This window comes from Convolutriloba macropyga, chromosome 8, assembly GCF_964194025.1.
Source record: "Convolutriloba macropyga chromosome 8, txConMacr16.3, whole genome shotgun sequence".
Classification (NCBI taxonomy): Eukaryota; Metazoa; Xenacoelomorpha; order Acoela; family Convolutidae; genus Convolutriloba; species Convolutriloba macropyga.
This window is the reverse complement of record NC_134475.1, coordinates 37,290,796-37,312,888: the sequence shown is the minus strand read 5'-3', so window position 1 is coordinate 37,312,888 and position 22,093 is coordinate 37,290,796. Positions and strand designations below refer to the sequence as shown.

At 35.5% G+C, this 22,093-nt stretch overlaps 1 protein-coding gene across 2 annotated transcripts in view; it reads left to right on the top strand.

Moving 5' to 3' along the window:
• The window catches only part of LOC142344707 (transformation/transcription domain-associated protein-like), a 143,098-nt gene that overhangs the window by 5,864 nt on the left and 115,141 nt on the right, over positions 1–22,093 (top strand). For both annotated transcript variants that reach the window (XM_075396578.1, XM_075396579.1), the window contains exons 5-11: positions 4,283–4,927; positions 5,437–5,677; positions 9,160–9,487; positions 18,626–18,849; positions 19,167–19,658; positions 20,967–21,095; positions 21,507–21,635. In XM_075396578.1, coding sequence (XP_075252693.1) covers positions 4,283–4,927; positions 5,437–5,677; positions 9,160–9,487; positions 18,626–18,849; positions 19,167–19,658; positions 20,967–21,095; positions 21,507–21,635 — 2,188 coding nt within the window. The remainder of the gene's footprint in view (positions 1–4,282; positions 4,928–5,436; positions 5,678–9,159; positions 9,488–18,625; positions 18,850–19,166; positions 19,659–20,966; positions 21,096–21,506; positions 21,636–22,093) is intronic.

Genomic DNA, 22,093 nt, shown 5'->3' with positions numbered 1-22,093 from the left:
TTTGTGTTTTGATTAGTCGTAGGTTTTTAAAAGTTTTTAAAAGTTTTGAAGGCCTTTTGCAAGACAAAAATGCCTGTTATGACCATTTTATGACCTCTATGTTTTGGTACTGCAAACACAAACTCGCAAAATGATACTAATTTTTGCATTTTTCAGGTTTTTTGAAAATTTTTCTCAATTTTTGAGTATTTTTAGCCCTTGGTGTCAACAAACCTCCTCTAGGGTTTGATAAAGGGTTTGATGATAGATTACTTCATAGTTTCTAGTGGTAGTGGAATAGTTTTCAACTTTTTGCCGTCTTGAATTTCAGCATTTTTTGACAAAACTTGCAATTTTTTCCGTAGTTTTTTGACATTTATTGTCATTTTTCAAGTTTTTTGGGTCCCAGGGGCCAGAAAACCTCATCAGGGGTTGGATAATAAGTTATTGAAAAATTTTTAGTGGCCATGTAATAGTTTTCAACTTTTGAATATCACAAATTTTAGCAATTTTTTTGAATTTTTTGCAGGTTTTTGAAAATGTTCATTTTTTCAGTTTTTCCACCTTCAGGGACCAGGCAACCTCCTTTGGGGTTTGTTAATAGGGCACTTTTTAGTTTCTAGTAACAATGGAATGGTTTTTAACTTTTTAATGTCTCGAATTTCAGCATTTTTTTTTGATAAAATCTGCAATTTTTTCAAGGCTTCCTAAAGTTTTTGTTAGTTTTTGATATTTTTTCAATCTCAAGTGCAAAAGAACATTTTCCACGATCCGATAAAAAGTTACTGCATCGTTTTTAGTTTCAATGGATTTGTTTTCAACAATTTAACCTTTCGACTTATAGAAGTTTTTTTGATAAAATTTGCAAATTTTTATTTTATTTATTTTTTTCTTTTCGCAGTAGCTAGGTAACCTCATCCAGGATTTCATAGTATGTTATTATATAGTTGCTAGGGGGCAATTGAATGGCTTTCAACCTCTTAATAGATAGAATTTCTATTTTTTGAAGTTTGAAATTTTTTCTAAAAATTATTACCTATCGATCTATGAGCCAATGAGTTTTTTAAAGCTTGGAATCGGGTTACTGGATAGCCTCTAGAGACACAGAAATGATTCTTAAGATATTTATATCTCAATTTTTAGCTACATTTCCTTATAATTTGCAATTGATTTTAATTTTTTTTTTCTTTTTCGAGTTAATCGATCTTCAAGGGCCAATTAATTTTTTCAGGTCTTGCAGATATAATATTGGACCGATTTCAGAAACAAAAATTGGTTTTGAAAATATTTTTCAAATAGGTTTTTTTAAGGGAAAAAATTTTGCCTTAGGTTTAAAAGCTTCAAGAGTTTTAGCTATGAGTATATTTTTGTTTAGTTTTGATTCTTTTAAGTTCTCAATTATTTTAGATGATTTTGTTTGTGTTCTGGCTGGCATTGTTCAATTCATCTGCTGGTAAGGTAGAGTACGTCTAATTTTTTCATTGAATTCTTTGAATTGTATTCCAGGACTTGTCCTGCTATGTTTTTTTTTACGTCGTCGAACTTTTTTTCGCTTCTCGAATTAATTCTGAAGATTTTTATATCACAATTTTTGGCAACGTTTCTTAATAATTAACAATGAGTATAATATTTGTTTAGTTTTTCTTTTGGCTTCTCAATTTTTTGAGATAATTTTGTGTTCTGTCTGGCATTGTTCAATTGATCTGCTCATCAAGTAGAGTACGTCTGAGTTTTTCATTCAATTCTTTGAATGGTATTTCAGGACTTGTCCTACTATGTTTTTTTTGATGTGTTCAAACATTTTTTAATGACTTTGATCTTTCAAAACGGGATAAACAGGTAAAGCCCAGCGGGCATTAAGTTTCATTAGAGGCCCAAAGTGGACGTTAGTAGTCTTTCTAGTGCTTAGAGTGGTGCAGCTTCTGGGTAGCCTCAATTGAAGGTTAAAAGGTCATTTTTAGGAATTTTTGGGCTCAAAATGGTGCAATTTTCCATGTTTTTTGTGATTTTTTTGTTCGATTAGTCTTAGGTTGAAGTTTTTAAAATTGATGGAGGCCTATTGCGAGACAAAATTACTCTTATGAGCATTCTACGAGCTATATGTTTTGGTACCACAAACACGCAAAATGATACTATTTTTCGCATTTTCTTCAATTTTTTTTTTGGAATTGAGTTTTTTCAGCTTCAGGGACCAAGGTTTGATAATAGGGCACTGTACAATTTCTAGTAACAATGGATTGGTATTCAACATTTTTTATGTCTCGAATTTCTGCTTTTTTTTGATAAAATCTGGTATTTTTTTTAAGGTTTCCTAAAGTTTTTGTCAAATTTTTGATATTTGTTCATTCTCAAATCTCAGGAAACCTATTCCACGGTCTGAAGGAGTTAATGCATGGTTGTTAGTTTCATTGGATTTGTTTTCAACAATTAAGTCTTCCGAATTTTAAAAATTTTCTGATGAAATTTGCAATTTTAATTTTTTTCCAAAACATTCGTCTTTCAGTTTTTCTTGCCTAACTAGCCAGATAACCAACCTCATGCAGAGCTTGAGAGTATGTTACTAAATAGTTGCTAGGGTGCAATTGAATAATTTTCAACATTTTAATAGAACGGATTTCTATTTTTTGATAATGAAGTTTTCAACAAAAATTATTGTCTATCGATCTTTGAACCAATTTCTTTTTTAAGGATTGGAATTGGGTTAATGGATAGCATATAGAGACACAGAAGGAATCCTTAATATATTAATATCACAATTTTCATCAATTTTTAATTAAAATTTGCAATTGATTTCATTTTTTGTTTTAAAAAATTTGGGTCATTTTCGAGTTAATCGATCCTCAAGGGCCAATGATTTTTTTCAGGCCTTGCAGATATAATAGTGCAGCAATTTCAGAAACAAAAATTTGCTTTTGAAAATTCTTTTGAAATAGGCTTTTTAAAATAGGATAAAATTTTGCCTTAGGGGTAAAAGCTTCAAAGTTTTAGCAATGATTATATTTTTTAGTTTATTTGATTGTTAGTTTCTCAATTTTTTGATGATTTTGTTTGTTTTGGCTGTCATTGTTCAATTGATCTGCTGGTCAGTTAGAGTACTTCTAAGTTCTTCATCTAATTCTTTGAATTGTATTTCAGGACTTGTCATGCTATGTTTTTTTTCACTTCGAACTTTTTTTTCGCTTTACCCATTTTGCCTCTTTTTCGACATTTTGCGTGAAATCTTTCTGACTTCTCTAGGCTAGTTTCACTCTTCTGTCATTCTGCTCCATGTCCTTTTAAGCAGCAGCTGCTCAGCAAAGCAATTCAAAATGAAGAGAGTCAGTATAAAAAAATCCATGTCAGAAATAGAAACGGGATAAACCCATAAAGCCCATTTTAGATGCCCGGTACTTGAACTTTGTTCTCATAAGTTTTAGTTACTATCTATAATGCTTATTGGTATTGATACTAGACCCTGTAGCCTCTCACTGAGAGACAGGAGTATGTTCAATTACGAAATGACATCAAAATAAATCGCACTTAAAAATGTTTTTTTTACAAAAATCAATTTTTGTTGATATTTTCTTTTCTTTCAATCCCAATAGAGTTATGGAATCAACGGCGGCTATTTTCCGGCAATCTGTTGGGTATGTTTGTTTTTGCAAATCTTCAAATCTTTGAATGTTTTATTACTGTTTGAAAATTGTTAAATAAGTGGATTTGATTGATGTTTGTGGGGCTGGAATTGTAAAAATTGTCTGTTTTCTGTATTTTTTTTAAAAATTATAGCGACTTGGATTTCTTTTTGCTCCAAAACACGTATTTGTTCTCAAAGTATCTCGCCTGACTTTTGGATTCTGATACTAATGTAAAAAACGAGCTGCAATCGATTTGACTGGTAATTGCAAAAGGACTGCGAAAGATGGGACTTCCGCAATTGATCTGGTTTGTTTTCCAGTACCCTCTGGGCCTGATCAAAAAAGTTAGTCGAACGTAATGTGAAACGAACGAAGATACTTAGAATGGGAAATCGGGCTAGTCGAGCTTGCTTCCCAGCTGAATTGGTACTCCACCCGATCAGCCCCGTTTTCATCAATTATACTAATTTAGTGTGAAAACTTTGTTTGTTAAGATAGACTATTTTATTACAAAATAATTTGATAGGTCAAATAATTTTTGACACTCGTGGTTGCTGATGATTTTTCTTAGCACTTCACCAAACAATCGGCAAGACCTTTTTTTATTGAAAATTGCGGAAAGCTATAATACTTGAAAAATCCAGATCTCATTAAGTGGCAAGTTTTGGTGATTCTTTTTTTTTCAGTGACAACCAATCGACGTTTTCAGATGAGCTGTACGTGGACTTCATGACGGCGCAAGTGAAGACGCTTTCATTTGTAGCGTACGGCTTGAAAGCCTACCCTGAAGTGATACGTCAGCACGCTCAGCCTTTGGCTGAGGGCATCATGGGCCTGCTCCGAAATTGCCCTTCGGAAGTCTCCCATTTAAGGAAAGAAATCATGGTCGCCACAAAGCACATATTTTCATCAGAACTGAGAAACAATTTTATCCCGCATGTTAACGAATTGTTTGATGACTCAGTGTTCATCGGTACCTCGTATACAGTTCGAGAATCTCTCCGAGCGCTGTGTTACAACACTTTAGCCGACTTAGTGCATCATATTAAAATCAGCCTGTCATTTACTCAATCGGCAACTGCAATACATTACTTCAGTAAATGTCTTTTGGACGATTCTTTGCCCGTTTCTCTCCAAGCTACTTCGGCCAAATTGTTGCTGAGTTTGGGCTCCGAGCTAATTTGCGCCAAAGCAACCACTGGCAACTCAAATGCACTGGACAAGGCCAATTCAATGCTGGCTAGACAAATTCAACTAAGACTGCTGCAAGTGTTTGTTAAGAAGTTCAAAGTGTTGTCTGAGTATCACTTGCCGCTCATATTCAGAAAATGGTACGTGTCGTTTATTATGGGGGTGGACTGGAGGGAACTACATTTGAGTTTTCTTTGACTTTAATCACAGGAAAAGTGTTTTTCTAAGCAGTCGCATCTTTAAGCTGCTCCATGTTCTACGTGGTATTTTGTTGTAAATATTGAGTATGTTTAGCCCATAATGAGAACTTCTATCCACTGTTTTGAATAACTCTTACTCTGACTATTTATTGACACTCTTTATTTATGTTTACTCTGTCTGTTTATTCTTTGTTAGAAATTGAATCATTTAAAATTTTTTCATACCAGTCAACAAGACTTCAAAGCTGTTAAATGATAAGGTTTTGCTATCAATAGTTCATGTGAATTTTGTAATTTCAGCTGCGGCTGCGTAAATAAAGTTAACCACGAAACCACCGTAGAATAATTAGAGCAGTTTGCATTGTGTGTTAATAAACTATAATGCTAGTAATACTATGATGCGGATTTCTTGGGATTCGTTCGGAATCAACAGATTTGCATAATTTCAGCGAGGAGCTATCAAAATCCGGCTCTGCCCTGGATGAGAAATCGAACAATCTTAAGGGCGGTGTCAGTTCATCGAGTAGTCAAGAACAGTCGACAGCGGCTGATCTGATGAATCCAGGAGAGATGGCAGCTGAAACTGTGGATAACGCAGCCGGGAGTTCTAGCACTGGGGAATTGGGAGGTCCAAAAAACATGGAAGAGGACGTTGAGAACGAGGACACTGATAAAGATACAGCTGCTAATGTTAGTTTAAACTTCTAGTGAAGAGAAACACTTTATTCACCTTGGCTATGTGTTAAGCAAACAGCATCAGCAAGTAGTGCAAAATACATTAATCATTAACACTGATCTCTCGAAGGAAGTTTGAAGAAATTATTGAAACTTTTTGATGCAAAATTTTTGCCGGACTTTTTTAAAAATGTTTTTCGCCGCTTGAGTAATTTGACTTTTCGTCGTAAAAAATGGGACAAAATGGTAAAACCCTTGGGCATAAAGTTTATGTGTCTTAGTGCTTGAAGCTCTAAAAACGGGATTTGCAGGACAGTCTTGCATCCCCATTTTTCCCCCTTTAATACGGTGGCTTTGTATACTTCACGAATCTATCCATTTTTGACAGACTTTAGATTATAGCTCAAAAATGAGAAAGTTACGATTAAGATTGCTATGCGAGTGCAGACTTAATCACACTGCCTTCAATGACTTCGGAGCCAACTTTTTTATAGCTGCGATATATAAGCTAAGTTTAGCTATATTGCAGTACTGTTGGTTTTCACGATCGAAGAATTGGTGCTGTCTTCTTTTTCTGTTAGGAGCAGTTCTCATTTGATGACTTGAAACGAGATAAACAGGTGAAGCCCCGGGGCTGTAAGTTGAATTAGAGTCGCTTAGCTGGCGTAAGTTGTCGTGCAACTGCTTGCTTTTGTGAAGTTGCTGAGAACACATAAATTTAAGAAGAGAAGTCCACTTTTTGAAGTTTTTGAGCCCAAGATGAAGAAGTTTTGATGAAGGTCTTGCATTGAAGGAAATTTTGATGCTGTAAGCTGAGCGGAACTATATTGCGGTGCTCTTGGTTTTTTTACAATTAAAAAATTTGAATTGTATTGGGGTGCTGCCTTTTTTTGATCTGTTCACACATTTTCATGATTTTTGAAGTCAAATTGGAGTAGTGATTTTGGTCACGCATAAACAGGAAGTGGAGTGAAAAATCGAGTGGTTTTGCGGCGTGAGATTTTTTCGCTCGAGATTTAGTAGAGTGAGAAAACGGTGTTTGAACAAAAATTCGCTTTCTCGCTAGTGGCTTTTTGTTCACATGTGGCAATTTCACTCTAATTTTTACTGTTATTAATAGCCGCCCTCATCTTCTCAGCCGGCTATTATAGCGCTCCTATTTTTCTTTTTTTTTACTTCGTCGAATAAAAAAATGTTTCGCTTTACCTCATTTTGCCGCTTTTTCAACATTTTGCGTTATATCTTATTGACTTCTCTAGGCTAGTTTCTCTCTTCTCTCATTCTGCTAAAAGTGATTTTGAACATCAGTTGCTCAGCAAAGCAATTCAAAATGAACAGAGTCAGTATAAAAAATTGAAGTCAGAAATAGAAACGGGATAAACCCATAAAGCCCAATTTTAGATGCCCGCTATTTGAACGTCGTTCCTATAAGTCTTAGTTACGATCTCTAATGCTTAGTGGTATTGATATTAGCCCCTGTAGCATCTCTCTAAGAAACAGAAGTATGTTCAACTACGAAATGCCATCAAAATAAATCGGACTTAAAAAATGTTTTTGTACAAAAATCTTTTTTTTTCAATATCTATTCTTTCAATCCCAATCATGCTTATTGGAATCAACGGCGGCTATTTTCGGGCAATCTGCCGGGTATTCTTTCGATTTTTTGGATGATTTTTTTCTAAATTGTTTTCTCAATGCATTCATAGTTCATTCTAGGCTTAATGTTTTGTTTGAACCAATTTTCATTTCTCGCTAGTGGTTTTTTGTTCACATGCGGAATTTTGACATTGATTTTCCTTTTTTCATCTGATTTTTTTTAGAAATGGTTTTCCCAATTCACCCATAGTCCGTTCTAGTTCTAGTTGTTTGTTTAGTCAATGAAAATTATTTGAATTTTACGTCAGGCCTTGTCCTGCTATGTTTTTTTGTTTCGTCGTGAGACGCTCTTTTTCGATTTACATTTGTTCACACAGAAAGCTGAAAATGTCAAATTTTCTGAATGACTTCTTCCTCTCACTAACGGCATTTGCGCGCATGACGTTATTTCTCATTCTCTCTCTAGCAAAGGTTTTAAGATCATTTGCGTGATTAGATTTTGATCATACGTGACTTACCTCTCAATAGATTGACTTTTGCACTTAAAAACTTAAGTTTAATTTGAATTAGTTTAAAGTCAAAGGAACTCACATGTGCAGTAAGGGTCCCTAATAAGAGGCTTCTTTGGAATGATTTTTAACAAGCTTTATTAATTTATCCCTGAATGTTTTTTTATAGCTTTTTGAGCAGCGTCGATTTTTTTAGTTTAGATCTGTCCGTTTCTATCTCTGTTATACGCACGCAGGTCTATTCTTTAGCAGCTATTACGGCAATCTGCCGGCTATATTTTTGTTTCGAAAGAGTTTATAGTGTTCTTTCCAGTGCTCTTATTGTTTCCCGTTATCTTATTTGTCAAGCTAGAGCTCTGTTGGAGGTCCAGCTATCTTATCACAAGTTTTGCGTGTTCTATGAGAAATATCGGCTTTGATACTTAAACAGCAAAGATATCAACAGTTTAAATACCAATTTTGCTAGTTCTCGCTAAATTTGTCAAATTTTTTCTGCTTGGTGCGCAATGTTTTTTTAAGTTTTGTCGTCTGACAATCTTTTTTCGTTTTACGGTTTTGCATGTCGCAAAGCTCAAAAGAGTGGTTTTGTTTTATTGTTTTCCCTTTCTTTATGTTTGACGTCAGTCTTTTTGTTTATAATTGTTTTTTTTACCAAGTTGCGTAATAAATTTTTCGATAAATGACTTGTTCTATGAACTACTTTTAACATTGTTATTGAGGTAAGCTCAGGTTACTCTAAGAGCTTTCAACGTCAATAAAAGACAACTGATTAATCGAGATTTGTTTAAGAAAAGCTTTTGAAGTAAGAAATTTGGATTTTTAGCCAATGTTTGAGTTTTTGATTTTGTTTTTGATTTTTGAGTTTTTGATTTTGCATCGACAACTACATTAGTTCACAATATCGACAATCTGTTAGTTATGTTTGTTCAATATAAAACTTGTTCAATATGAAAAGTCAAGTAGTTGTATCATAAGCAATATATTGTTTTCTAAATTAAAAGGGTGAGGAAAAACTAAATTTCAAACAAATGAGTATGTAAGCTGTCTTAAACCCTAATTTTGTGTCCATTAATGTTTTCAAAATAGCAATGTTTACCGCCATTAAAAAAATGAATTTAACCGAATGGTTAAACATCAACACAGCATTTTCCTTTAAACTGTTTTGCGCTTTCAAGTTAATAAATTTTCGATCCTTATCTCGTTGCCTGTAATCCTTTTTCACTTCAAGCTGGACTTTCTAGTCTTATTTTTGTAAATTTTGAATGATATAATCTCAACGGCAGCCTTGAAATCGTCTATCCCATGGCGGCGGAATATTCTATTTTTCCAGCATTCACGCCGGTAATTTTGGTTTGTTTTATTTTGAATTTTGTGTTCAACTTTTGTGTTCAGATGAATGTGGATATTGCTATGTCTGCTGAAGCAAATAAACTGGGCCAGACAGAAGCAACAGGCATGGATAAAAAGGGAACAAGTGACCCTCGAATTATGACTCCTTCGCCCTCTGAGGGCGTGATTCCGCCGATGTCCGCGAGCGAGTGTCGCAATTTGGTGCGAGTGCTGGTTATGGGAGCGAAGTCGATTGCCCAGAGTTTGTCTCCTCTACAGCAAAACTCTAATATGGAAACTTCATCATCGAGTCGAATGACGTCAATTCCTGCCGGATCGCGACCTTCGGAATCGGAGATCGTACAAGTGCTGAGAGATCTTTTATACTATGGTATGATTGCGTTACCTCTTGTTGATAATAATGGTTGTTTTGTTTGTGTTCTGTCTTTTTGTGCTAGTTGTGATTGTGTGATCAGTCATTTATTTGTGGAAGTGATGGTTGAAAAGGGTCAATTTATGTTCTCGATAATCATGAAGTTTTTCTGAACGAAAAAATCGAGATATTAAACTTCTACATGCTACAATGCGCGATGCCGTGATCAAAAATAAAGGTAGGGTTAGTTTGAAATCAGCGACGACGCTCACTCGTACTGTGTTGGAACCCTGAGCAAATTACAATCATCAACATTCATCAAAGTGAAAACCACGAGACAATTATCAGAGAAAGCGTAAGATTATTTGTAGGAAACACTGATTTTTTTCGCGGTTGTCGAGGTGACCATTGCTGCAGACAAGCTAGTTATAGAGTAAATTTACACTGACCTGGAAACTGAACAGTTTTTTCGGGTAATTTAGTGATGATAAGATTTAGAGGTACTTCGATACGAACTCTTCATTAAAGCTATAAAAACGGAATCCAAAAAAGAAGAATGTAATTTGTATTTGGCAGGACATCGCATCAATAGAACACATTGCAAAAGGAATTTTAAATGAACTTTGTCTGTGCAGAACATTTTTAAGAATAGAAAAAATTGGCGTGAAGGTTTAAATTGCTCTCGAACAAAGTTTGAAGCAATTATTGCAAATTTTCGAGTGACTTATACGTACTTTTTCGTTTTGAGTGTTCTAAATTTATCTCTCATCAGCAGCTGAAATCAACTGGCATTTGAAGCACCTTTGGTGAATATATTTACTAAAGAAAAACTACCACCCCGGACGGAAGCAAGCTGCAATTGATTCGGGCTCCCACTAGTCGATCGAGAGCAGTTCATTCGACGTTAGCCGGTAATGTAGCTGCGAAAACGTTGGCCGAGAGCTATTATTGGGTTTGTGATTTTAATCAAATTGAGTCTTTCGGTGGGGCTGTCTTTCGACGACTCAGAGAAATACTAGAGGCGTCCTTTTGAATCAACTGGTGGAAAAGGAACAGTTTGATTGTTAACAAGAGAGTGCGAGGGATTATTTGCTCTCAAACAAATTTCGAAGCATTATTATACACGTGCTACCAACTTTCTGATTAAGCGTGTTTATTCGAACTTCCGCTCGTTTCAAGTATTCGATTTTTACTCGTGAATTATCGATTTTTGCGCGAGCTAAATTGCTCCGATTGAGAACTTAAACCGCTTAATTAATACGCGCTAGTTTACTAGTGAAAAGTTCAATGTATCGTGCTCCGAAATGGTTTTCATTCTAAATCTTAATATTGGTCTAAAATAGACCATACTAATGCCTTTGGAAAAGCTTTAGTTTATTAATTTTTAATTGTTCTCGAATGAGAAGCAATTATTGTAAACGCGTGTGTCTTTTATGCAAATTTTTTGCTTGACCGTTTTGCGCTTTCCTTCTAGAATAATCTCCGAATTCTCAAGCGAATTTTTCACGCTCGTCTTCTTGATTTTCAGTGATTCCAATTGCTTTCACTGTGATATACAATGACAGAATTGGACTCAAGAGGTCGGGGTGCGAATTCTACCGTCGGCTGATGTTTTCGCACCCGTAAAGAAAAATTTATCTAAGCTACAGTCCTTAATTAAATTGCGCTGCCTGTCAAGCAAAATACTGTGATATAGTGCTCAGGATTTACTCTGCTGTTCTTGTCAAGACTTTTTTTCAACACTTTTTACTGACGGTGCCAACTTTTTCTTCTATGCTGTTTTAACCGTGTTTCTTCTACGTTTTCCTGTTTATGATTGGAGTTATTATTTTAACACCATAAGACGTAACTCATTCTTAATTGACTTCAACGTCTCTTATTGGAACGGTCATGTTTTTAATTGTTCTCGAACAATGTTTGAAACAATTATTGTAAAGGTGTGTCTTATTTATTCTAAATTTTTGATTTTCTTTTTTCTGGATTTTTTTGATTTCTCGAATGACCTCTTCACGTCTGATTTCAATTTTTGCGTGATCTTAATTGCTCTTATTGTGACATTAAGTCTTGCTGAAGCAAAAGCGATTGTAAGATAGAATAGCACACGGAACTGATAGCCGAGAGATTAATGGTTCAAGCTAGCACACCTGAGATCGCCCTCGCTAATCGGAATTTTTCGAGTCATAAAATTAAATAGGTTACAGCCCCTCTGAATTAAATTGACCTGCACGTCGCTCGAGAGCAATTCGTCCGATCTTAGTCGGCCTGTGTTATTTTGGGGAAATTCTCAGATAAAATTAAATAGCCTAATGCTCTATGTGGATGCAACAATCCTAAATAGCCTAATGCAACAAAGCATTGGTTTTTTGTGACGGAAGGCAAAAAAATAAGAGGTCAAATCGTCGGTCAGTCATATCTTACCGATGGGGGGAGGGTGTGACCAGTTCCCAGTGTGAGGTATGCAGAACCAGTTGACAATTGGATACAGGTTTGTGTTCCTGAATGCTCCCATCCTGCCCCATTTTTGCTGGAAAATGATAATTTTTATTAACGAGAACAAGCCGGGCATCAACAATATCAATTGGGAACAAAATAAATTGTCACATAACAAAATACATAACAAAATAAATTATAGATAATGATGTAATCGATTATCTTAAAACTGTTCTAATGCGGGTGTAACCAGTTTTATCTCGTAATTCACCACAATGAAGTTCTGCATTTAGAGGTTCTACTTTCATTGAAATGCTTGACCTCGTGTCCCTGCTATCATTTTACTGCAATGAGGCTACATAAGAATGTTTGCGAATAAGTCGTACGGCATCCGTGGGTTTTGTTTTAAGTGGAGATTTTATAAATGTGTCCTGGCTACAGTCTTATCAAAGTTCCCAGTTCTGAGGAATTGTAACTAGTTTGGCGTAATTGTTCTATAAAATTTTGGACAAACTGATCCTATCTCCTTTGGGTCATATATATTCTGTGATCCGTAGTTTTAATTGTTTATGCCTTAGACTATCAATGAATATAAAACAACTATTTTACCTGCCTAAGTTTTCTGCCAGTATATTCTTGATCTAATTTTGTTTTTGGCTAATGCTGAGAAATGATAGAGAGCTGCAATTTACTTTCTTGTTAGTCTAATATTTAATTTTTATTTGACTTATTTAAAAGGGTCAATCTCTCTAGCAAGTGTTCAATATTTTGGGTCGTGTTAGTCTTTATTGTTCGGCTTCTTTATTGATCGTTTTGTCTGACCTATATAACATTTTAAGTGACCTTTCACGCATGACTACTAAATTTTAGTTGCCTGATCTAAGTTGCTCTAATTCAAAATTTTAAAACGCTGAACTCATTTGGTGGCACACCAAAGTTGATTTAATTTTTTATTGCTTTCTAACGAAGTTAAGCAATTATATGCAAAATTTTTGCTTGACAGTTTTTTCGTTTTTATTCTAGATTATCCTTGACTTTTTGAGTGACTTTTTCTTACTTTATTTTTTTATTTTTTTTTGTGAGCGAAGAAAGAATAAATTTATTTCTTTGGCCAGGTGAAATAAAATAACTTAAATGAAGAAATAAATATCAACTTCATGATCGACGAACACAGCTTACGGGGTATTATGTATGCCTGATATTATGCAAAATGAATTTTAATACAAATCAAACCAAGTTCTATATCAGATTAGCATTTTTTATCGAAGTTCTTCGTAGTTTTATAGCTCACACTTGTCGGTAGTCTGTGGTTAACACTACGAACACAAGCACTGAAACCAACTAGCACAAATCCAAGTTTAAAAATATTAAACGTTTTTTCTATTTAAGAAACTTCTAAGTTGCTCTCGTTCTTAAATAAAGTTCGTTCCTAAGTGTGACTGTGATCGAAAAGAAATCAAAGGCATTGTGGCTGAGCTGTCAAGATGATGTGAGACAGCCAACATGGAGGGCAGTGGTTTGATCCCCTTAGGGGTCAGTCAATTTTTGCCCAAAAATCATTTCTCTGCTACAATTCCCTCAATTAAATTACCCCCGCTGTCGTTCAAGAGCAATTGATCCGACGTTAGTAGGTTTTTGTATTTACTTCAAGTCATAGGAATTGTCTATAACCAGCTCTGAGGATTGTTTGAAGCACCTTAGTGACATTTTACCCCGCGACCACCATATCTGACTCAAGACACAGTTGGCTGTGACCCAATCTCTGCCCAGAACCATTCGTCCGACGTCAATGGGTTATCTTTGAACTCTTTGAGGTTAGCCGTGGACAGAGAACAAGTCGCTTTGAGAACTTCGCTCACATTTCTAGATTGCTTTCTTCATAATTTAAAAAAATTTTTGCAGCGGTGCCTTTTAAGTACATGTCTGTTTTGTGTTTTTGCGTCTTATTAATCGAAACTGTGCTTAAGTTTTGCTCCTGCAATACTAAATACGCCTCCAATCTAGTTCTTAAATTGTAATAGTTTCTTACAAAATTTGAGAATATGAGAAATAGTTTCTTACAAAGTGGTCAACAATTTCTTAAGAATTATAATTTCACCTTTATTTGTGGTGTCTGAAAAGATCTCGTTCTTTGGGCTGCCCTTTGTGCTTTCAAGAGAACTGCTTTGAGACCTCGTTTTCATCTTTTTTTCATGAATTTCAATATTAACGTCATTTTTAACAAATGGTTAGGCAATGCATCAAAAGATAAATTACTGTTATGGGGCGTTTTTATGTTTAATTTTAAAAAAACTGTTTCAAGCAAAATTGTTTTCTTACAGATTTGGAACAGGATTTGGAGCGTCTTTTGTCGCCGCACCACAAGCAAAGGTCGCCGCACCATTGTGGATAGGCAGTCACACATCGACTTATATATCTATTTTTAGTATGATACAAATGCAACTAAGGTACCAGTTAAAAACAGCAATAAGCGCCGGCATCCCGCCAATATTAGGTGCGAATTGCAGCTCTGTGCGATAGCTACAACAACAACATTGAACTAACGAAGCTGATAAGAGCACATTAGAGATTGCGATTTTGTTTTACCACAAAGCTTTTAAGCCTAATTGTTGTCCATGATGATTAAAACGCTATTAATGTCACTTTCGGATCAGTACCTCAGAGTGTGATAGGAAAGCCACAAGCAAGTACTCCACTTTGTACTTTCATGCTCCCTCACTACATAACTGCAGTTACAGTGAAGGAAGGAAAGCAAGCTTCAATGTCACGGACACCATAAAAATTGGTGCTATTTGTTGCAAAACGAGCTACAGAGAATCAAAAATTTGCAAAATATAAGCAAAGAAACAAAGAATCATCGTGCTGAAAAGCAGACACTAACAAAGTTTAAAAAAGTTCCCGAAAATGAAACAATTAGTGACACTTCCTGTTGCAACTAGACCATAGATGAAGAGGAAGTGGAAGAAACATTTACAGAAGGAAATTTGTAGTGGCACAACAGAAAATGCAACAGTCATGGAACAAGAAACAGAAAACGCTAACAAAACCTCAAACACCATACAAAACGCTAAATATAATGAAACCTCCCTCCTATCTCAATACAGATAAGCTTCAACCATTAGAGCTTCATAAAAGTGCTGTTCTCAAACAGTACAGACCAGGCGTCAAAAGGCCACTTAGTGAAACACAAAAACAACAAAACGCGCAAATTGCAAAACACCTTAAACGGTCAGTGGATAAAAAATAAAAATCAGTTCGAAAAACACAAAAATGATTGAGCGCAAAATTTTCTGTTTGAACTCATGTGGCCTTAAGAGCCCGAAAAAATTTTTCGCAATAATTGATAAATGCAACAAATTAGCCAGCGGGGGACTTTATTCATTTTGTGTATCCAAGAATCGAAAATCCTAGCTCTATCTCGTTCACACGAAACAGTTCTTGAGCAGTACAATTTACGCTATCTTCTAGTGCCTGCAATAAACTGCAGTGGAGGTTTGGTTACAGTTTGGAGTGAAGGACAAAACTGAAGATCAAATAATGCAATCGCGAGATCATACCTGAATTAATTTTACGCCACTCAATCTAAAGGTATTCAATGTATATCTGAATACAAGCTACTATTCTGAAAAATTGAAGCAATTGAGCTTAAGTCTCTCGAAACTCAACCCTGAACGATCTATTGTTTTTACAGGGAATTTTAATGCTTTCAGTCATGATCCGAGAAACGCATCATCTGCTCGTAGAACCGAAGACGATAGAGTAAAGCGATTTGTAAAGCTCCAGACCGTTACAGAGAAAGCTCTCCTCAATGATACAGCCATAGTATTAGACGTACTTGATTTCACGCACTATGATAAGGGAACATCGTCCTTTTCACGAATGGACTACTTTTTTACAAACCAAACTCATTACACCGAAATGAAAGTACATCTGAGTAATTTCTCAGATCACATGTTGTTAGAGCTAAGTAAACAAAAGCGAAGAAAAAGAACGAGGCCAATGCTTTTGGAATATGAATGATGCTATTTTATTGCCAAACAAAGAGTACATCAAAATAGAAATAGAAGCATTTGGAACAAATTTTTTGACACATGAAATTTATGAAGAGTTGAAGTGCCACATACGTGATGTCTGCCAAGCCCTAGCTACTAATAAATCGAAAGTCTTAAGCTCGCAAATGAAAAACATCCTGGCCGAAGAAAAAAGACTGAGAGAACAAATTAAAAATCATGATTCCAATGAAATAATTTAAAACGATATAATGATACAGTCTGGAAAATAAATCCGTACGACAACAACAAACAAAAAGTTCAGTTCAGACATTTCAAGAAACTGACCCAATCGTGCGAACTTGGAAAGGCGAAAGATTTGAAAACCTGGGCAAAGCAAAAAAAAACAACACGAACAATATTACTTCACTGAAGGTTGGTGCAAGTGTGACAACAAATCAGGATGAAATCATCAAAGTTTTTGAAAACCATTTTACACAGCTTCACAAAAGCAGGAAAAAAGCTTCCTTTGAGATACTTCTTGATCATTTAGTGAACGCAAAAAGAAAGCAGCAAATGATGTAAACGAAATCCCCGTAGATGAAATATTGAAAGCAATTAACAAACTCAATGCAGAGAGCTTACCGGGATGGGATGGAATAACCTCAAACTTTTACAAGATTTTTCAAAGAGAAATGGCTCCATTGCTACAAAGAGTTTTCAATAATATTGTTCGAACGGAAAAAGTTCCCGATAGCCAACAAATGCAATCTTAAAACTTTGCCTCAACACACAATCTTAAAACACTGACCTCAAAATTCTATCACACATTCTATCTGCCAGAGTCATAATAGATCTTGAAGACATAGTAGGTCAACATCAGCATGCATATCTGAGCAAAAGACAAATCCATATACCATTGAAAAGACTGCGAAAAGCCCATAAGCAACATAATGACATCAAATGCCTTGTGAATCTGGATTTTTCGAAAGCTTTTGACCTTCGCCCTTCTCGACAAAATTGTTGTTAACCAGTACACAAAATCTGCCATCAGATCAGTTTACAATGAAACAAAGCAATTATTGAGATCAATGGCTACCTTTGTACTAAAACAATTGTACTACGAGGAGTAAGGCAAGGTTGTCCCCTTTCAGCTTTACTTTTCATACTTGCTGTTGAACCCTTGCTCTGCTGTATAGACAACTCATCACATATTAAAGGATTCACCACCTCAAAAACAGTGGCTTTTGCGGATGATATTACTTGCTCAATCCGTATATCATCGATTGAAGTACTATTTGATACCGTCAAAGATTTTTGCGAGCGCACTCAACTGGAAATCAATGTAAAAAAGAGTGAGATCCTGTCAACGAGAGACATAGTTTTCTATAAAACTGTACGCGTAACAAAAATCCTGTGGATTAAATTCGATCGAAAACTTTGAAAGCCAAGAAACAAATCATTGAAAGTTTTATCCTTCCAAATTCCTGTATTGATCAAGACACACGGACACCACAGTAAATATTTTGATAAATGTTCAAAGACTCATCAACAATCTACTAAAAACTGGTGACAAAATGGAAATTAGAGGTGAAGTTCTTTACCAATCGGTTGCTATGGGTGGTATCTCTTCCACATATCACATCAAAAATTATCTCAGCAAAAGTCATAGACAAAATTAACTTTTCGGACGAGAACGAAATTGCCTTTTCAAAGGACTTAACTATTTTATTAAAATCTTTAAAGCTCAAAATCTCTCCAACTGAGAACAGTATACTTCTGTTTAAAAACAATATCGAAATATCACTGAGACTTAACAACACCTTGAGAACAAGTGATATTTACTGGTATATAATCGCTCAAGTTTTTCCAATAAGTTTTGTCGAGGACCGCTGAAACAAATCCGTTATCAAGTACAATTTTTTAACGGAAGAATTAACTCGCTTTTGCAAAATATATCTGGAAATTTTACAAACTTTTACCACAACAACAAAATCTTTTATTTCGCCTTGCCTTCAATTTTCTTGTTGACAAACAAATTAGATGGATGAAAAATTTTTCAGTCACCATTTTGCAGCTATTGCGGAAAAGAGTTTGAAACATCGGATCATTTAGTTCTCAAATGCGAAAAATTGTCTGGAGCGAGAAGTACCCTGAGGGTGAATAGTTGGTGCGACGTCTTTGTAAATATGAAAGTTGAAACTCTTGGATTTACGGCAAGTGTTCTGAATGGATCCTGGCAAGAAACCCCTGAACAAACGAAAAACTATTTGAAATTTGTACTTAGTTTGTAAAGCTTCAACAATGAAAACTGCTGAATTATTTTAACTTCTTTGTAAATACCAACTGTGACGCTTCATCAATGAAACCTGCTGAGTAATTTTAACTTCTTTGTTAATACCAACTGTAATTAATAGCATCTGAATTTATTATTTAAAAGCCTACAGTTAAATGATCAAAACTAAATGCATCCTGATGATCTAATCTAACATTCACTTCGCAAAATTTAGAACCCTCTTTTGGTTCAAATAAAAATACTCTCAGTGCCAGCTGTTCTGTGTCTGTTAGAATTCCAGTGGAGGATGGGAATTATTTGCGATGTTTATTACAACTTTTGCGGCAAAATTAGAACTACGGTCTTTATTTTTGCATACTATTGAGACTAAATTGGGGGAAATATATAAGTAGTTGCTTTAGAGGTTGAATATCAGTACGATGAACAAAATGTTTTTTTTAGCTCTTCGAGCGCTCGACATTTATTTGGTGACTTATTCGCCGCAAGGAGTACCCTACATCCGACCTCCATCTGCGCAGAGCCCTGGATCATCTGGCGGAGGTCGAATGAAGGAAGAGAAAGAGATTCTTGAGTGGTTCTCTCACATCTACACCTCTCAGCCTGTCAACATGTTCACCGAAGTATTCACAGAAGCGATTGATTTGATTGTTCAGCGTCTCCAACAGGTTTGAACTTTCAATCTTTAAAAATGTACTCTATGATGCTTCAAATTCGAAGCTACACCACCCAAAGAAATGCCCTCTATTTAAGGGACAAGTTATTATTTTTAGGAGTAATTTCCGATTTCTTTCTTTTGTTTCAAATCCCTTATTCCTCCGTTTCGGTAATCACTGCTCAAGTAATTTAATTTATCTATTGCTGAGCTCAAATGTGCTGAAAGAATGTTTTAAAATAATATTGCATTAGAAGAACAGAGCAAGGAAATCGCAAAAATGCCCGGTCATTTTGTTTTTGATTTGGGTCTAATTTTTATTTTGTTTAGAACTACGCTCTCCAAATTATCGTGAATTCGTTTCTGGCCACAGCCTCAACGAGTCCAGCCTTCGCCACCATTCTCGTAGAGTACCTGCTGGAAAGAATGGCAGATATTGGGGGAGGTGCTTCTGACCTAAATAGAAACTCGCTAACTCAATCGTCGCCAAAAGTTGAAGTGACAAAAGCACTCAAAACCGACAATAGAGCCACCATCCAACAATGTTCCAATGGTACCAATCATAGTTTGGACTTGAGCAACCTTTACTTGAAGTTATTCAAACTCGTCTTTGGTTCTGTCTCGTTGCTTGCGCATGCTAACGAGCAAATGCTGAAGCCACATTTGCATGCAATTGTCGATCGGTCCATGAAATTGGCACAGACTGCGCGGGATCCCATCAACTACTTCTACTTGCTCAGAGCCCTTTTTCGCTCAATTGGAGGTGGCTCGCATGATTTGCTTTATCAGGAATTTCTACCACTACTGTGCAACTTGCTGCAGGTAAACATTTGCCCTTTGATCTTAAGTTTGATTTTTTGTTCAGAATGTTTGGTCTACCTGCGATTTTCATCATTCATCTGAGAAGAAACCTTTCTTTCAAGGTAGAATTGTAATACTTGTCTAAACTTTGGAATTGAAGCGTTTCTTTATGATTTTCAATCTCGGGCCTTAATCAAGATTTGATAATTTTTAATTGCATTCAAACATTTTATGCATTTTTTGCATTATTTGCAATTTGGCTTTTTTAAGTGACTTAACCACGCTGGAATTCTTGATTTTTGCGTAATCTGATCGTGATCCCATTCACAATTTTAAGCAGCTGAAGTCAAGTGGCGGCAGTTATAGCATAATAACATAACTTGAAGCCCTATAAAAAACATATTCTTCCTGAGGCAGGCTGGAATGAATAAAAATTTTAGCGCCATTCAGTCGTTCATGAGAAATGAGTCGATTATGTTTAGGTGATCTCCTTTTTACGACACCTAGAGTAGTATTGGAAGAGGGTTTTTTGTAAACCAGTATATTTGTTGGGAGTTTTTGTTTTTTAAAAAACCGGGAAATGGCGATCGTGAACGCTTGAAGTGGTTTCACTGTTGTTGAACAAATTTTGTAGAGCAAATGAAGTAAAACTTTTTTCTGAAGTAGTTTCAAGACTATTGTGATGGAATTCAGGTTCTTATTTGTTTTCTGGTGCTTTTTTATATTTTAAGGCTATTTTGCATTTTTTAAAATGGCGTTTCTATGACACTTATTGCTTGTAGACATTTTCATTTGATTTGGGTTTTCTGAGCATGAGACGTTTTCTAGTCATCATATGCTATTGATTTTAATTGTAGACTGTTTTTTTCAGCGGAGGCGACTCTTCAAATTGTCGTTAGGCTTATTCGCGGACATTAGGCTTAGTGCAATAAAGTCAGTCTATCTCCAATTTAGAAGATAAGTTTAACATTGTTATAAAAGTACAGTGGCATAGTTACAGCATAGTTTGAAAGTAAGTTTTCAGCTGAGGTTAGTCACCATAATAATCTTGAAAAAGTGCAGACTAAATTAGAACACTTTTTTTGCATTATGAGCTGCCAATTTTTATCGCTTTTCTGTATTTGCGTTTGAATCGCAACGTCCGTCAGTGGTGTCGAACGTTGTGTTGGATTTTTTATGGCCATCTGCCGGCTGTTCCTTGTTTTAAATTGTTGTCAAGAAAATCATCATGAATTCTACTTTGTAGATGTTTACTTTGTATTTGTTTTAGAGTGTGTGTGTAAATTAAAATGTGTGTAAATATCTACTTTTAAGTGTTTGTGCATATAGGGTCTGAATCTGTTGCAAAGTGGTCACCATAAATCCCAGGTGAAGGACCTGTTTGTGGAGTTGTCTCTAACTGTTCCTGTCAGACTCAGCTCACTCCTGCCCTACTTGCCTCTCCTCATGGGTCCATTGGTCAGTACTAACAAACAAGGAACAACCACAGAATCTGACATTATCTCCACCAACTATAACATCGTTGGCTCGAATTGAATAACGGCTGAGGGGAAATAATCCTTGAGTTCTTTTGAGAGTTACCCTTTTTTATTGCATATGTGTATTTACTCTTCAGGAGACAATATTCGAAATTGAGAACTAAGAGACGCAACGCTTTTGGGTGGGAATAATCCGAATGAAGTATTTTTCGTTGTTGGCTTGATTCGAGAATTTACTTGAAGGTAGATCGAATTCTTTATAAAAAATTAACGGCCAACGTGGTGCTATGAGTAAGTAAAGATAAATAACAAGTAAGATAATTTTTGCATTCGCAAAATATGATTTTTGTTAATGCCTGGGGATGATAGCTATTCCACGATTGTTTCATAGGTATCCGCGTTGACTGGTTCATCAGCTCTCATTAACCAGGGATTGCGAACTCTGGAACTGTTTGTCGACAACTTGCAGCCTGATTTCCTGTACGATCACATACAACCAGTTAGAGCAGAGCTAATGCAGGTGAAAACTCCTTTTCAATGTCGTCGTCTTCAAATTCTTCAAAAACTTTACTCTGGGGTGGCAGTGAGTTCTACTGTATCTAAAAGAACCTTAGTGCAATTTTAGTGTAGGTAATCGATGCCATTGGAAGCAACATTTTAGTCACGCATGGTGGAGACCGCTCTTTAGTCATATTTTGGAAAATTACCTTAACTTCATTAGAAATAAAATAACTTCATAAAACGTACTGAACCGATGCATGGCACTTATTTTGTGATATATTTTGGATGGAAAATAATTAAATAGAAAGAGTTAAGTGGTTGTAAATATCCAGAAAATTGATCTCAAACATGTAAAAAAGATTTAATTTGGTGCGATTTTTACTAAGGAAACTAACATGAACTCAACTCTTCTCTTTTAAAATTTGAAAGATCTTCGCCAAGTTGCTGTTTATTTTACTTTTTAGACAGCTAGTCAAA